General features: G+C 49.8%; 1 protein-coding gene across 1 annotated transcript in view; it reads right to left on the minus strand.

The window, feature by feature from the left end:
• Window positions 1–14,032, minus strand: part of ST8SIA2 (ST8 alpha-N-acetyl-neuraminide alpha-2,8-sialyltransferase 2) — a 70,013-nt gene extending 55,981 nt beyond the window's left edge. Inside the window, exon 1 of the mRNA XM_063091338.1 lies at window positions 13,935–14,032. Coding sequence (XP_062947408.1) covers window positions 13,935–14,032 — 98 coding nt within the window. The remainder of the gene's footprint in view (window positions 1–13,934) is intronic.
• Window positions 14,033–17,240: the final 3,208 nt, after the last annotated feature.

A 17,240-nucleotide genomic window follows, 5' to 3' on the forward strand; every position in this document is an offset into this window, starting at 1 on the left:
ACTTTATTTTATCTCAATTGATCTCAACTCCCAAATGTTTGAGCTACAAAAGGCAAGATTAGGTACCATTAAGCCAGCCAGACCAGCGTTGATTCAAAAACCCTCCTCAATGCTGCAGGACTGAGGAGGTTGCAGACCCTTATTAATCTCCTTGTTATCAGCTTGATCTCAGCCTGCCAGGAGCCAGCTCGCCTGATTCCCAATGCCAGCCACATCCCTCCAGTCCTCTGGCTTCTGAGTACAAGGCCCTGGAGCCTGTAGACGAAGGTACTTCAAAAAGTTCATAGAAAAATAAAATTAAAAGATAATATGAATCTTTCCATGAACTGTGATTTAGCCTGCTAGGCTGCTAGGAATACCTACTTAAACTGTGGGCTGGTCTTCACGGAATGGGGGAGCGTGTAAAGAAAATGGGCTTCCTCTATAAATAAGATGGAGCTCGATGGATTTCAAGTCAGACAGTTATGCAGGGAGCTAATATAATCCCCCACATTTTCTCTCCTTTGGCCATGAAGAGAAATATGTAAATGATCCCAGAATAGAAGTGACAAGGGCCTTTCTGAGCCTCTCTCAAATAACTGACTCCCTCCTCTTCCTGCCCTGCCTCCTTTCTTTCCTTCATTCTCCAAAGGAGCACCTACTCTCTGCCCAGGCATCATACAAGGAGCTGAAAGTACAACACGGTACAGATCTGAAATGGTCCTAGACCTCAAGGAGCTACAATCTAGCAGGCAGGAAGACACCACACAGCAAATATGAAGTGTATGGAGAGGAGCTGCCTCGGTCTGCTTTATGTTGCTATAACAGAATACCACAGACTAGGTAATCTATAATGAACATAAATGTGTTTGGCTCTAAGAGCACGGCGCTGGCGTCTGGTAAGGGCCTTCGTGCTGTGTCAGCCCACGCAGAATACAGAAGGGCAAGAGAAGGATGAACTTGCTTTTATAACAAGCCAACTCTCGCTGTGGCTAACCCATTCCTGAGATAACATTAATCCGTTCATGAGGACAGAGCCCTTATGAGCTAATCACCACTTATTAGGCCCCACCTCCTAACAGTGTTGAATTGGGGATTAAATTTCCAACACATGAACTTTGGGAGACACATTCGAACCATAGCAAGTACCAAAGAGAAGCAGAGAGCTCCAAAGACTGCAAGATGGGAGTCTGACCTAGTGGTATTGCAGGGAGCAGAGGGTCTTCTCGGGCCTAAAGCATCCTTTCCTCCCGGAATGTTGGTGCACACTTTTTAAATCATCCATAAGATTGTTTCATTGGAAGATTCCTTTTGTTGTGTGCTGGGCAATTTCCCAAATATAGTGACAAATCATTTCCGTAACTAGGCACCTTTCGGAGGATTAACTCACCCATTCTCTATAGAAGTTTTGCAAGGAGTTTTCATGACTTTGCTACCATCTAGGGTAGATGATGGCCATGGGGAAGAAGTAAGGCTGGCATGTCACTGCATGAACTTAGTCATTTTCCAGGTCTACCTTCATGTGTTTCACTAACTCAACTTTATTGACTTTATACTTTTTCCTAAATTGACTCACTTAAAAACTTAAATGAATTTATCACAAAAGGAATCTTTATATCACTACCATAAATAGAATAGCAATATCCCTTGCCCTAAATAGAAGATGGTAATGGCAAAAATAAATACAATTAAATTCTTGGCTTCCAGCCTGCCCAGAGGCTGTATTTATCTGGAAGAGCAGATTGGTTTTAAAAGGCTCCCCTGTACTTGCCTTCCATCACCCCTAGAGGCCTCCCTTCACAATTCCTCTGCTTTTTACAACTGAGAGTATTGTTCAGAATTAGATTGCAGACTGGGCAGGCCCCCAGATCCACTCAGGAACCCCCAGGACTCTAGGAAGCCGTGTCTGCGTGCGCCAACTGTGAATGGGGCCGTTTGCCATCGCATCCTAGTTGAGCTCATGAGGGGGCTTAATGGCACAGCCAAGGAGAGCCTTGCCATCTAGCTTCTCTAGAAATTTCCATCAGGTGCTCCAGACCTGGGTCAAGGCTGTTTCTGGACATATGCAGCCTCCTTAGACTCATTCAATAAATCAATGCGACCCTTGGCTAAGATTTCTCCTTGCCTCACCTCATGCCTTGGGCCTGATTTGGGAGGACAAAAGGAGAGAGGTAGGCTAATCTACATGGCTAAATCCCTGGCACCCAGGGAAATGGCCAGCTAGACCTTGATACAATGCAGGTCCTTTTTCAGTGCTTATTAAACAGTTACTCTACCTAAGTTTCAGTTTACACGTCTATAAAGAGGCTTTTGCAGGGGTTTTATAATAAATGTATGAAATAATGTATGAAAAGCTCCTGTTGCACACATAGGCATTGAACAGGTGGCTGTAATATAAATAATTGTTCATTTTTCTGACATCCCTTTGAGGGTCCCTGTAGGCCTACTCTGTGCTGGGCATTGGAGATACATGGACACGTTCCCCTGGTGTGATGGGCTAGGGTCACTGGCAGGGGCAGGGGCTCTGCAGAGGGCAGGGAATTATTCCCATCAGCAGAGTGTGCATACGTATTGCCTGGGGTCTTGTTACAGTGCAGATTCAGATTCAGCAGGTCTGGGTCTGGGATGAGGCTGAGATTTGGCATTTCTACCAAACCTCCAGATGACAACCATGTTGCTGGTATGAGGACCACACTTTGAGTGACAAGACTATAGCCCAGTGGTTCTTAAAGTGTGGTCCTCAGAAAGGCCAGCAGTATCAGCATCACCTGGAACTTGCCAGAGATGCAAACTCTCAGGCCCCAGGAACCGCAGGGTGGGACCCAGCACTGTGATTTGAACAAGCCCTTCGAGAACCAGCTTTGGCACTTCTTGCCTCCAGGAATCCACAGCACTTGCACATTCCTACTGTCTTGTGGGAATTGGTGGCTTGAGCCTGAAAGGGAAGAGATTGCTGTAGCCCAGCTCTTGTCAGCCCAGCAGGAGCCAAATCTTGGGGTCAACATTTTGGGAGTCTGTTTTCTTTTCAGGTTCACCCCTGTGCAGGTGATCAAGGAAGGAGCAGCTGGGAATCTGGACCTGGGAGAGAGGAGCAGCTGGACGGTCTTGGCCTTGGCCTCCCAGCCCCACTCCACCACGACTCTGTGCCCTTCCATGCAGTTTAGGCTTTTATGAGAACTTATGGGCCCTGCCACTGAACTTAGACAGGCAGGCAGGCCAATAAGCATTTACAGAGCAGCCACAAAAAGTATGTGTTTGCACTTATCACAATCCCGAATCCCAGGTGTTGGGAATTTGGGCCACCTCCAGCAAGTGTATCCAAACATACAACAAAGTAATGGCTTGTATTTTTCTAATTCTGTGTCTGTATTCCTTCCTTTTTCCTCCCTCCATTCCCTCCCTACCATGCTTTTTGGCATTATATTATTTTTTTAACTTAAAATAACACTCACATTGATATTGCTTTGTTAAAACCACAACTGCTGTTAAAATAAATCAACATGTCTTGAGCACTCTTCTGGCTGCTTTCAAGTGTGTGAGTGTGTGTTTTAAAAAAGTGTGGTAAAATACATATAACAGAAAATTTACCAGCTTAACTATTTTAAGTGTACATTAAGTACATAAACTATATTAAGTCAGCAGTATTAAGTACACTCACATTACTATGCAACCCTCACCACCATCCATCTCCAGACCTCTTTCTCATCCTACAAAACTGAAACTTTGTACCCATTAAACAACAATACCCCATTCTCCCCTCCCCCAGCCCCTGGCAACCACCATTCTACTTCCTGTCTCTACAAATGTGACTACTCTTGATACCTCACATGAGTGAAATCAAACAGTATTTGTCCTTTGTCTCTGGCTTATTTCACTTAGCATGATGTCTTCAAGGTTCATCCACGTTGTAGCATTTGTCAGAGTTTCCTTCCTTCTTTGGCCAAATTAATATTCCATTGTATGGATATACCACATGTTGCTTATCTATTCAGCCACTAATGGACACTCAGGTTGCTTCCACCTTTTGGCTATTGTGAATAGTGCCACTATGAATATGGGTGTACACATGAGACTCTTCTTTTGGATATACACCCAGAAGTGGAATTGCTGGATCATATGGCAATTCTATGTTACATTTTTTAAGGAACCACCATACTGTTTTGCACACTTTACGTTCCCATCAGTTGTGTTTTATTTAATCCCCAGAGCGCTGTGAGTTGGATATTATTAACTTCATTTTTCCCCTTAGGAAATCGAGGCTCAGAGAGGTGAGGTCACTTGCCTGAGGTCACACAGAAGACTAGAGCCTCAGTCTTCCAATAGCAGCTCCCAGCTGCTCCAAAGGTGTGGCCCAATGTCCTGAATTATGAGCAGTGAGTCCAGCTCTAGGGAGACCTTGTCAGTCCTCATAGATAGGAGAAAAGTAAGGCCCCGGTTGGCAGCTGGGAGAGATGTATGATAAAGACCTAAATGAATCACTGTGACACTCTGCTGGGGGTTAGAGCTCTGGTGGGCAGCCCTGGCAGGCTGGGGAAGGGGTGTGGAGCCTTGGCTGGCTCCACTGCCCAGGCTGGGCCATCACGGGTCTTTCTTTGGGAGGCCATCTGTCAGCATGCTGCTGCTGTCCAGCGTGTCCAGCCCAGGCAGCCGGGACAGAACTCCACCGGGAGCTTCTCTCTTGCCTTTCTCTGCTGTTTGGACATCATGTAGAGACCACTTAAAGTCAAGTCTCAAATTTCAGGAACCTCCGAGGTACAGTAGGAAGGCCTTCTCTGCTTACAGGAAAATAGCAAACAAAAGTCCCCTGCCCTATCAATTTACGAACTAATTTTCTCCAGACATCTTATGCCCCGTGCCTTCATTATTTAAGCTATGCTGGCATTTACCAAGGAAGAAGGTGTGAAGCCACCCTGCGTATTGCTCCTCTGAACACAGCCAATGTTCTCCTTCTTGAAATTAGAGCTGGGGAAACCTAATACAAGCACCCACACCTCAGCGGGCAGAGTCCAGGGGTGCCTCCTTTCCTCAGCGTCTGCTGAAATGTCGCGCCCAGTGGTCACGGCCACGACTGTGTTGGGAGGATATCTGACATTGTTAAGTTTTTTTCTGTAGTCTCAAAATTCCCAGCATTCCATTACTAACTCTGTGTTGTACAGGAAAGGGGATAGAGTGTAGGAGGCCCAAGGCAAGAGGCAGGAGGCAGGAGGAATGGGAAGGCAGCCAGGTCACTTCAGTACAAAAATGTAGCTAAGAGCAGGTGGGCCACAGAGTCAGGCAAACCTGGTTGGAATCCCAGCTCCTCCTTTACTAGCTGTGTGACTTTAGCAAGTCCTGGAACCTCTCTGAGCCTCCATTTCCTCCTCTCCAAATGGGCAAACAGGGAGGTTGGGAGGAGATGGCCAGTGTAAGCTCTCAGCAGAATGGCATCAGTCCAAAGGAAATGGGGCTCCTGGGATGTCCCATCTCCCTGCGTGAAACCCCCCTACAGGGCTTCCTTCCCTCTTTCTTCAGCTGGCTCCACCCAGCTGGAAGAAGCTGAGAGCACAGCTCTTCCATCTTTCTCCAGAAGAAAATTCCTCCAGGCCTTAATCATCTGGGTTGTTTGTCTCTTCTCTCGGTGTGTGTGTGTGTCTGTCTCTCTGGGAATGGGATCGTTAAACAAAGGCCATGCTCCAGAGCCATCCTGATGAGGCTCGGTGGAGGAGAGGGAAAGCGGGGAAGCAGAGCAGTGTCACCCCTCCCTGTCCCCCCATTCTGCATTGAGGTGTTTCAGAGCTGGCAACCCTAAGTTGTATCGATCTTCTTGGCTGCCACATCCCATTATGGCCTGGGCTCTAATCTGCTGTCTCCTAAGGTCTCCTTCAGCATGGATGCATCCCAGGCTTCTCTCTCCCACAGATCTTTGTGTTTCCAAGATTTTTCCCTTGCAAATAGAGCATGTGTATTTTTTTCCATGGTATGTTATTCAGCACATCATTTTTAGATAGTTTTCCTTGTTTCCTGGAGCCAGGGTTCAAATCCCAGCCCTGCACCCTACTAGCTGTGTGACTTTGTCCAAGTCACTTAACTGCTCTGCACCTCAGTTTCCTTATCTGTAGAATGGGGATAATATAACAGACCTCATTGGACGGTTGGGAAGATTACAGGTGTGATATGCTAATGTGTTTATTATATGATTTGGCACACAGCAGATATGCAAAAAATGACTGTTGTTCTTCTGTACTGGCATCAGCCTCCATGGGGGGAAAAATGTGAGGAGTGAGGCTATGTTTCCTGAATTAATCCTGTCGTGGTACCTTGAGAACCCAGACCCCAGATTATTAGATTTCAAGGACCAGCTACATTTCCAAAAAATTGGGGTTGGGGAGTCACAGGGTTACCAACCTCTTTGGTCAAGGAAGAGCATTACAGCTCCCATCCAGCACCACCCTCTTTCATAAAAGAAAGGACATCTTAGTCACCCAAAGAAAAAAGAACATCTCAGAATATAGAAGCACTCTTCTCAAACAATGACAGCCGGCAACTTGAAACTAACTTAATTGTCATGGCTACAATGTGCTTTTCCTTTTTCTGTTCTTTTTCTTTAAGGATCAGCAGATCAGCCTTCGGGAACTACTGACTAGGGGTCATCCCAACCTCTAGCCATTGACTAAGAGGCCGGAGCAGGAGGAGGAATTGTAGCCCTGAACCTCAAGAAGGGACCAGGGAGAAGGGCTAAGTCCCTCTGTGCTCCTCCAACAGCAACAGCACTGGGCAAACCCTTTGAAGGAGCGAGGGCTTCACTCTCACGGAGCAGTGTTGGAACTCACACACCCACAGCAAGGCGGACGCTGGATTTGCATGGGGAGCGAGTCAGGATCCCAAGTGCTTGGGAGCATCGGGAGCACGGCTGCCAACGTATAACACAGACACATGTCGAGTAGGGGCCACTGCTCTCTCCCTGGCTGGAGCCATTCCCTCTGTGCCACCGAGAAGTCAGTGACAGCTGAAGCTGAGAAAACTCTGGGACAAACAGGTCCCGTCAGGACACCGGGCAGCTTCCTAGCAGGGTGACGAATTGCAGGCGACTGGGGAGAATTTAAAACCAGCCCAGCTGCCACCCAGGAGAGTGACTAATCTCAACACTTAAGGAAAAGCTCAGCACTGGAGAGACAGCAAGCAAGCCCCAGACAGCCATCAGTCAGACACAGGGGACGGTGCCTCACCCTAGGGCGCCTCTCCAGAGATGGGCCTGTCCTTATCTCCTGGCAGGAGAGAGCCACCTGACTCACTCAGCTGGTGGCATTCGTGTTCCTGGCCCTCCCTCAGTTCTTTTCCCTGTATCGTTCCATCTGCCTCTCTAACTCATTGTTGCTTGAGGCAGCTGAGAGAGACGAGGTCCTGAGCTTGTCTTGGGTCCATGCACCTGCTCCAAGTTCTTACCCATCATCACAACTCCCTGGTTTGCCCCGAGTTTTAAAATAAAAACACCATTTTAAAGTCCTTAATAAAGAAAATCTTTGAGATGACACACTCGGACCTGATCTCACATTTCTTACTCTCTCAATGCCTCACTCAATGTCCAGCATCCTTTCGGGGGACCAGCCCTTGGAAGGAAACAGCTGTCCCCAAGTTCCTAGTTTGCTCTGAATGCTGGTATGGAAGCTCTTACAGCAATACAGAAAGAGCTGCACAGTCTCTCCAGGCAGGAGGTGGCAGCCTCAGTGGCACTAAGAGCAGGGACAGGGCTGGAAAGAGCTCTCTGGAGAATAAAGAGCTGGGCAAGGGCTGGGAGTCTGGGCTCCACCTCTTTGCTTTTTATCTGAACTGCCAGTAGGCAAACACACCACTGGATCCTCCTCTTTTACAAACTAGCAAGGGGTTCATTTCCATTGGCCTGTCCCCAACCTTTTGAAACAGTGAATAATGTCACAGAGAGACTATGTCCATCACTGAGCTGTGCCCTCTTTGTTGAATATGTGGGAAAAGCAGTAGTCTTTCTGCTCAAGCTGAGGGTGTTTAATTGTCATTACAATAGTATACACCTTTTGGCGCAGAGATGTTGAATGCTTATTTTTGCCATATCTTAGGCTCAAGTTTGTTCATTCAAAAAATATTCTATGGGCTTCATTTACTAAGCCATGTACTTATCACCAGGGGCTGGGGATAAGGGATAAATAAAACATAATAGTGGAACTATATGTGGACAAACTGAGGTGTGGAGCAGTGAAGTAACTTGCACAGGAATCCACAGCTGATGAGTCATAGATCTAGGATTTGAACGGGTACTTGTCACCATAGGATGCTGGCCTGACAGGATAAAGGTGCATACAGGAGGGGAAACTAACCCAGACTGTCTGAGGAGGGGCTAGAGTCTGGGAATGCTTTGCAAAGAAGGTGATACCAGACCTCAGCCTTGAAGGCGGAGACAGAGCAGTCAGGGGAAGGAAGGACCTAGGAAAAGGTGGGGGGTACGGAGCAGCAGGAAGGACCTAGGAAAAGCAGGAAGGATAGTGTGTGCAGGGAGGGTGTTCCAGAAAGGAGGAACAGCATGTGCAGAGGTACAGAGGTATGAGACCATGGTGCATTCTGGGGAACTGCGAGCAACAGAGGATGGCTGGAGCCCAGGGAGGCTGAAGAGGGAGGCAAGTGCAGATTATGCGTTGCATTGCATGCCCTGCTAAAAGCAATGGGAGCCTTTCTGGAATTCTACTCTCTCTAAGAAGTATTTATAATTTGCAATTTACAACACTCCCCATTTGTAAAACCTAAAACAATTTTAAAACCTAGCAACCCTGCTTTACAAGGGGAAAGAGGCCCTGAGTGGTGAATTGGTTTCTAAGATGGATATCTATTTACAATTTAAATTTGATGCTAGGAACAGTTGGCAGCAAGGACTTGGAGAAAGTGAGTTAAAACCAGACCTTCTTTCTTTCCTGTTTTATCCTCTAATCATGTTTATACGTGACTAAAGTACACAAGGACTGGGGAGAAGAATGGGATTTTTCCAAAAAAAAAAAAAAAAATTGCATTGCCTTGAGCAAAAATGTTTGCTCCTTACAGGGTACCTGGACTGTAGCTACTCAAGGTCATTTCCTTTCACACCTACCTGGCCTCCTCCACTGAATGGTGCACCTCACCTTACTCTTTGCTGATGCCAGTAGTCACTGCACTGCCCGTTCACAGATCTAGTCATCCTGATGATCAGCCTTAGCCTCTCCTGTCTACTGCTTTCCCAGACAGAACCCATGTTTGGATGGGTTGCACTAGGGCCCCTGGCCATGGTGTACTGGATGACCTGACTGGTCACATGTCCATTCTAACAGGTCAGTGCTGGGGAGGGACCAGTTGTTAAATGTCTTTACTATCATCCCTACTCCAGACTCCTGGATGCTTAATCACAGAAGCGGGGAAGGCCCATTCAATAGACGTCAGAAACAGGTCTGCAATGGGATGGGAGTTTTTCCTCCTCCAGAAGCTTTAGCCCATGGCTGTGCCTGAGAGTCTTGCATGCTAGTCTCCATGGCAGGTGACCTTGTATGGAAGGCTGGAGTTAATGCCATTCTGTCATCTAGCATCACAGTGAACTTAGCTGGACCAGAGGGACATTTTGGAGAGATGAGCCCTGAGTCCTTCTCCAGTCCTAATGTACCTTCTCTCTTTCTAAGTTACTGAGGGGGAATCTATTAAGGCCAGACCAGGCTCTTAGGAAAACTCTGGGCCTTTGAAAGAACCCCAGGGAATGAATTAAAAAGACAAGTCCTGAGACCTATTTCCTAATATTAGCATAGGGAAAAAATAATTCAGAGGACAGGGCAGTCTAGAGTGATGGTCAAGAGCATGGGCTTTGGCCTCCCATAGAGCCAGGGTCAAGGACTTGCTTTATCACTAACAAGTTATACAACCTCTCTGAGCCTCAGTTTCCTTATCAGAAAATCTGGGGATAGCAACAGTACCTAGCTTGGAGGAGTCTGGTGAAGATTCATTGAACTAGTGCTTCAAAGCAGTTAGCACATTGTCTGGCACACAAAGCTCGCAAATAGTAACTCTTGGTGCCACCGGTAGGTGGCCATTGGGTTGCCATGAGGATGAAATGTGTTAATGTCTATAAAGCACTTGGAATGGCTCTTGGCTTACAGTGAGCCCTCAATAAATGCTAACTACCATCATTATCTTTATCATTGTCATGATTGCTATTGTTATTAGTGCTAGTTACCTACTTCCTCTCTAACCAGAGTTCTGTAACTCTTTTACGATTACAGGAGCTCATCTGGGGACTAGGCACTGAGTTACAACAGAGGGGACCCCTGCAAACCTGCCCTGCCCTTAACTAGCTGGCATGTGATTTAGATAAGTGATATTACTTCTCAGGGTCAAATTTACCCTAATTGATACAAAGAGAAGAGGTTTCTTTGGGGGGAGCCCTCTGCTTCCTTCTTGTCCTAAGGCTCAATCTTGCCCAAAGATGTGTGTGTAACTACTGTGCCAGACTCAAGAAGGAGGGAAGGATATTCATCCAATAGACATTTATTGAATGCCTTCTGTGTGCCTGGTTCTGGGGACTCTGCAGGGGGCAGGACAGCCATGTCCCGCACCCCTCTCATAGAGGTTATACTCAATACTAAAGCCCAGGGAACAACCAGAAGACTTTAGCTTAGAACTCGGTCCTACTGACTCTAAAACTGAGGAAGCTGCATGAGTTGGTAAGGAGCTATTTTCTCAAAACCCCACCCAATCTCTGACTTAGAATCTGAATTTGCTCCTCAGCTAACAGGCAGGACTCTCTGGGATCTTTGCAGAGAACTTATCTTCCTACATTTCCTTTTCTTGTTCCACCTCTGCTGAATGAGAACAAGAGAGTTAGAAATGGAACTTTGGGGCCGAGCCGTGGCGCACTCGGGAGAGTGCGGCGCTGGGAGCGCAGCGACGCTCCCGCCGCGGGTTCGGATCCTATATAGGAATGGCCGGTGCACTCAATGGCTGAGTGCCGGTCACGAAAAAGACAAAAAAAAAAAAAAAGAAAAAAAAAGAAAGAAATGGAACTTTGAAAATGATCACTTAGGTGAAGAGACCTGTCTCCCAGAAAAAGCTCCTCGGGCAGGATAAGACCTTCGAGACCACCACATTAAAAGCCTGATTTTGTAAGAAAGGCAATCAAGAGCTTCATAAAAAAAAGTGAATTTCAGTTTTATTTCTCCAGACAATACATATGTAATTCACTGTCTTCCTTCACTTTTCATTCCTTAATCCTTGAAAAATTTACCCTCAAAGAAGTTCCCTTCCATCTTTCTTTCCTTCCTAACAGATCACAGGGTCCCACTGTTCATTCCGGAAACAGCGATCCTTTTACAGAACCATTGTTTTCTTCCAGGGACTGACAAGGGCATGTCACCTGTGATCCTCTCCGGCACAGGTGGAGAACAAGTTGGGGAAGAGTGGACAGGGCTGGAGCAACAGCACCATGGTCTTTGGTATGATTCAGGGTCCCCCAGGAGGGCATGTCGTCAGGAAGACAGGGTCCTCTTGACTTCCCTCAATGGCCACTGTGCCAAGGCACTTACTGGCACTGAGCCCAGCTACTCAAAGTTGGGGTAGTTCCAGGGATTAACTAAGTGACTGTGTGTTAAACCCTTGTAAACAGATGGAAGGGGCTGCTGGAATTCCAGTCCTTTGCCCCACGTCTACCCTCCCCCACCCATGGTGAACCTAGATATGCCTGCATTCCTCTGGAATAAACACATGTGTGGCCGACCATGGGTGGGACTGGAGCGTTGGTCCCAATCACATGGCATATAGAGTGTTGGCCCAAGGGACAGGGGGAGGGGGGTGCCTCAGGCCTGGGTTGTGACTGGTTTAGCCAGGGACTAGCCTTAGGACAAGAGGCAACAGAGAGAAAGAAGATGACCCATGTGACCTGTTTGACAATTTTTCTCTAGGATCAGCCCAGAAAGAGGCAGGATAGAAAGAAGGGACCCCCAAGTGAACACCCATAGCAGAAGACACACACACACACGCACGCACGCACGCACGCACGCACGCACGCACGCACGCACGCACGCACGCACGCACGCACGCACGTAAATGCCCTTCTTAGCTCAGGCCTTGGAGTTTATTGCTCAATACCCAGCAGGAAAAACCTGATGTGTAAAGTGGACGCTTCAAAATGCACTTGGCAGGAAAGTGCAACATTATGTGCAAAGTGATCTCCTGATTGTATTTTAAAAATTAAAAGCCCCTGGCATGCAGCAGGTATTTGATAAAAGTTCAGTGAATGGATAAGTGAGGGATGCCTGCATGAGCAAGGCACTTATGTTTTCATAGCAGAACAATGGGCAGCTGCTGATCCCTTCCTCTCACATCCTCAAAGGTCAGCAAGTGATCTGGGCCAGGCAGAGCACACATCTGGGAGGGGGAAACCAGGAGCCCAGAGGAAGGTCCTCCTCACTGCATCTTCCATCACCCCAAGACTTGACTTGCCCGATTTCCTTTCTGATCCACGTTTTTGAGGCGAACAGCTATAGAAAGCAGCGTGTTTATCTCCTGGTGGGAGCTGGTGGCACATCGTGTATTAACCGAACAGCATTTTTGAAAGTTTTCGGAGCTCTTGGGGAAGACAAGAACGGAGAGGAGAAAGAAGCAGAGAAGCGCGGTGGAGTTCACAGAAGGGAATTCCCGGGAAGAGGCGGGGAGAAGAGAGAGCAAGAAGTGGCACCTGCCCAGGTTTTGGTCCTTAGGGCCTCGGCATCCTGGGCCCAGGACTGGCATCTTCTTTTTGAGGGACCTGACAGTTAAGCGGGCCCTCAACTCGCTCTGCTAATGAATGAAATAAATGGGACAAAGGAGGGGCGCACGAGGCACGGGACTTGTGTGGGGCTCCTGGCTCGGCACTCATCCCACAGAGCAAGGGACCCTCTGCCCTGAGACCTCATTTTCTCCCTGCCCAAGGCCAGGAAGCTCTCCTCTGGCCCACTCAGAAGCCGACTGCCTCCCCACCTGTCCCCGCCCTTTGGAGGCTCTGGAGAGGGGCCGAGCCCAGCGTGCAGGAGACTTGGCGGGAGTGGGGGAGCTAGTCTCAGCCTCCTGGACACACCACCGGTGCATCCCGCGCCGCAAGTGCACGCTCTGGGAAGTCCCGAGCTAGGGACTCGCGGTCCCGCCCCACCTCTGGAGAGATCGGGAGAAAAGCCAGAACAAGATCGCGCGCCTCGGGGTCCAGAAGCCCACCGGGCGGCGTTACAGTGTTTGCCAAAACGTCTAGGTCTCCGCGGTACGAGCGCACAGGAACCCGGGGTCGCAGGGGGCGCCCCGGGGTTGGCTGAGCGTCCAAAGCCAGGCGAGGGCGCGGGTCTCAGGCCAGCCCCACGCGCCCGCCTCGAGTGCTGCCAAGCCCCACGCCGGGCACCAAAGCGGGAGGGAGGTGCGTGTGCGTGTCTGCGTGTGCCGGGGACATTCTCCTTCCCGGGAGCCGGTGCCGAGCCTCCGCCCTCCGCACCGGCCCGGGGATCCCCTCCCCCAGCTCAGAGATCCCCGAGCGCCCCCCTGCCCACTTTGCCAAGGCGAGAAAGCGGCCGAGCCGGAGACAAAGAAACTCCTGCCTCCCTCCACTCTCAGCCCCTCCGCCCGCCCAAGACACTCCCCGGCGCCCTCCCTAGACCCCGGCGACACTGCGCGCGGACACGCCGGGGGGAAGGGGGGCAGGGCGGGCGAGTCCGCTTCCCAAGCGGGCCAGCTGGGGGCTGCCCGTGCACCCCACGCGGGGACACCCAACGCCAGCCGCGCCCCCACCCTACACTCCCCAAAGCGTCCCGGGCCCCAGGCACCGCTACCCTCTGCCCAAATCGTCCCCCACCTCTTCAGCGGAGCGACAGGGGGGCGCGGCGCACACAAAGCGGGTGTGTGTGTGGAAGGAGAGAGCACGGGGGGGAGGGAGAGATTCCGCTAGGGCTTGTGGCACGGGCCCGGGCGCAGCGATTTACCCGATTTCTTCTTCGATCTCCGAGATGTCTGCGAAGATGAGGAAGACCACGAGCAGCGTGAGCGCGGCCAGCATCCAGCTCCGGAACTGCAGCTGCATGGTGGGTTCGCGCCCGCCGGGACCCGCGGGGGCCGGCGCGAGGAGCAGGGGGCCGGAGGGCGCAGCGGCGGGCGCCGGAGCCTCTGCGCGCCGCTTGCAGCGGGGCAGACCTCCTGCGCTCCGGGCGAGTCCGGGCCGGCGGCAGCGGCAGCGGCAGCGACAGACAGGGGTTGCTCAGGCGCGGCGAGCCCGCTCGCTCCCTCTCGGCTCCTGCCGCCCCTCCCCTCCCCTGCCCTCCCCTCCTTTCCCCTCCCTTCTCCCGCCCCGCGCCCGGCTCCGCGCGCAGTTTGACAGCTTTGCTCCGCGTCTCTGCTCGCCTCCTCCCACCAACTCCACGTCCAGCCGCCCGCCTTTGCTTCTCCCGTCTGGTTTCTTTCAGCTCGCGAGGGCGTGGGGATGCGGCTGTAGCCTGCCACTCCCTGCCTAGGGGGCCTGGGCTCGGGGCACCGCTAGAGACCAGGTACCGAGCTGAGCCCGGGGCAGAGCGCGCACCGCCCTGCGCACCCCGCCGGCTGGCAAACGCCCTCCCTCGCCCGCTCTTTGTCCAGCGCCCTCGCTTCCTCTCAAAGTTTTCCCAACACAAAGACCAACACCTGGGGACAGCCCCCAGCGCGCGGCGAGGAGGCGGTTTCAGCCAGGCAGATGTTTCAGCAGTTGACGAATTAGGAGGAGAGGTGGGGGAAGGGGAGGGGAGAAGAAACATCCAAGACAGACCAACTTCGTGTGAGATACCGATTGCAATTTGTAAGCGAGGTGCTCAGCCCTCGAGAAACCATCCCCTCCAGGAGATCATCGGGTCTCGGTTTATAGACCCGAGATGGTCGGGAGAGCTCCCCGAGTTGCCCGAGGTCACGCAGTGGTGGCTAGAACCCTCGGCTCCTGCTGGAGTGGCCGCTCCACCTACAAGGGCCGACTCAGCGCTCGCCCTTGCAGCGCTGACTCCAGCTGGGTTTCATCTCCCCAGCTCTTGTCCTGTCCTAACAAAATCAATCCCCCCTACCCCCACCTCACCCCCGCCTCCAGCCCCCAGTCCTATCTTGATCAAAAGGCCTTCTAGAAAAACATGGCTCCCACAAGGGGTAATAACCGCTCCCCCATATCCTCCCTGAATATTTTATGCTTCCCCAGCCTTAGACAGTTTAATTCAAATTACACTTTGCAACAACCATTAGCCTGGGGTGGGAAGGGCCCCATTAAATTTTACTGGAATTAGATAATTACCTTTTCTTAAGTATTTTTCTTGTACTAATTGTAACAATTCCTGAAATCAGGAAATGTAACTTTCTAGAAATGATCATCTGGTTTATGAAAGGGTCTTTGGGATTTGAGTATGGAGAGAACAGTCCTGTTAGAGAAACCGAATGGAATGTCCTACCTGCCTGGAAAGGACACATGAATGAATGAGTATGTTGACTGTGCCCCCAGGGCCACTTAGAGGGGTTTGGGAAGGGGCTGGGCATCAGCCAAATCCCTTCAGGGCAAGCATGGAGAGGTAAGAGGTCCTTTTTTAGATTTCCCCACCAAAGCCTGTGCCCAGAGTCCTTCTACCTCTTCCTGTGTAATAAAGAGCAGCAGTGCCCGAGTCCTTCTACCTCTTCCTGTGTAATAAAGAGCAGCAGTGCCCGAGTCCTTCTACCTCTTCCTGCGTAATAAAGAGCAGCAGGAGGGAGCTTCCAGCCTGAGGGGTTGCTGAACTTTGTCGACGCTGGGAGGTAGGATACGCTCTTCCCTACAGGAAGAGTTCCCATCACCTTGCCTGGAAAGCAGGATATGGAAGCAGCACAGAGAAGTGGGGGAAAGCTCTGTATCACTTCCTCTGAGTACTGGGAGTAGAGTGAGCGGATGTCTTTTCCTCAGAGGAGGTGTGTACTAATTCCCAGCATAATGCTTTCAGTTCTTTTCCAGCCCCTTGCAAAGTCTGTGTATCTCTGCTCCTTTTACAGTGAGTTCCTCAAGAATACCATATGTATTTCTTGGGATGAGACTTTCTGATGTTGAGCAAAATGTTGGATGTCACTCTCTCTGTCCATTAGAGGCAGGGACAAGACATCAAAAGTTTTCCCATCATGTGATTGAAACGTCTTGTATCCAAGTTTTCTACGTGCTTAGATCTTTGCCTCTGTCTTGCTTGATAGGTGGTTTAGGAGGTGTGTATTTGTTTTTGTGATTATTTTGACTTGCTTTTTCTGAGATGAATGGTTAGGGTATCTGAATATGGAGGGGTAAGAACAGGGTGTACTTAGTGTGCCACTCAATATTTCAGTCACTCTTCCATTCACATTCCATTGCTCAGCAATATTTATTGAGCACCTATCTTGTGCCAAGCTCTGTGCTAGGAGCTAGGGATACCTCAAGGAGAAAGGCACATTTCCTGCCCCCTAGTGGCTTACAGTTCAGGAGGAAGACAGACATGTAAGTGCCTAATTATGGTATGGGATGTGAGCTACAATAGAGCTAGGGTCTCCTGACTAGTTTATAATTGAATAATAAGATTACCCAAAAGAGCAAGAAAAAACTGGCTGGCTTCTCTCCCCTCTGCTCTCTGCTTTACTACCAACCACACTGTTACTATGCAGAATGTCATGGAGGTACTGCCATGATCTTAAATTCACCAGGTAAGGTGAACTTCATTGCTACAAGCACTGTTACAGCAGAATCTATTTCCATTTCCTATTGGAGACTCATTTTCTCATTCCAGCCTCAGAATTTTCCTCCTTTGTACCTACCAGAGAGGAGTCACTATGCATGGTAGAAACTTTTATTGAGCAGTTCCATCTCTTGCAGAGAGATCTTTGGAACCAGACCTATAGAGTACATCTCCCTCAAGTACATCTGCTAGGAAATAGAGCTAGCTTTGTAATGTAGAGGCTACCCTTGCAATCAGAGTCAGAGATGGGATTTTTGTTGGTGGTGAAGGGGAACCCTTGTGATTGCTGACCATGGAATACTGTCTATAAGCACTTAGGTTTGAATCTTTTTGGCCCAGATACTTTAGCAGTGGTTTGTGTACATCCACCACCCTTTGCTGTCTCTGAAAAATAAGTTTGTTCCTGGGATCTGGGAAGAATGATCAGTGTGGCAGCAAGTGTCAGGCAGACCCCTCCCCTCCTTCTAACCCCTCTGTTTTTTCCTGCCTTGGATTTTCCAAGAAACTGGGAGGTTCCACATAATCACTTCTTTAGGCTGTCATTGAATGTTTGGGTTAAAA

This window comes from Cynocephalus volans, chromosome 3, assembly GCF_027409185.1.
Source record: "Cynocephalus volans isolate mCynVol1 chromosome 3, mCynVol1.pri, whole genome shotgun sequence".
Lineage (NCBI taxonomy): Eukaryota > Metazoa > Chordata > Mammalia > Dermoptera > Cynocephalidae > Cynocephalus > Cynocephalus volans.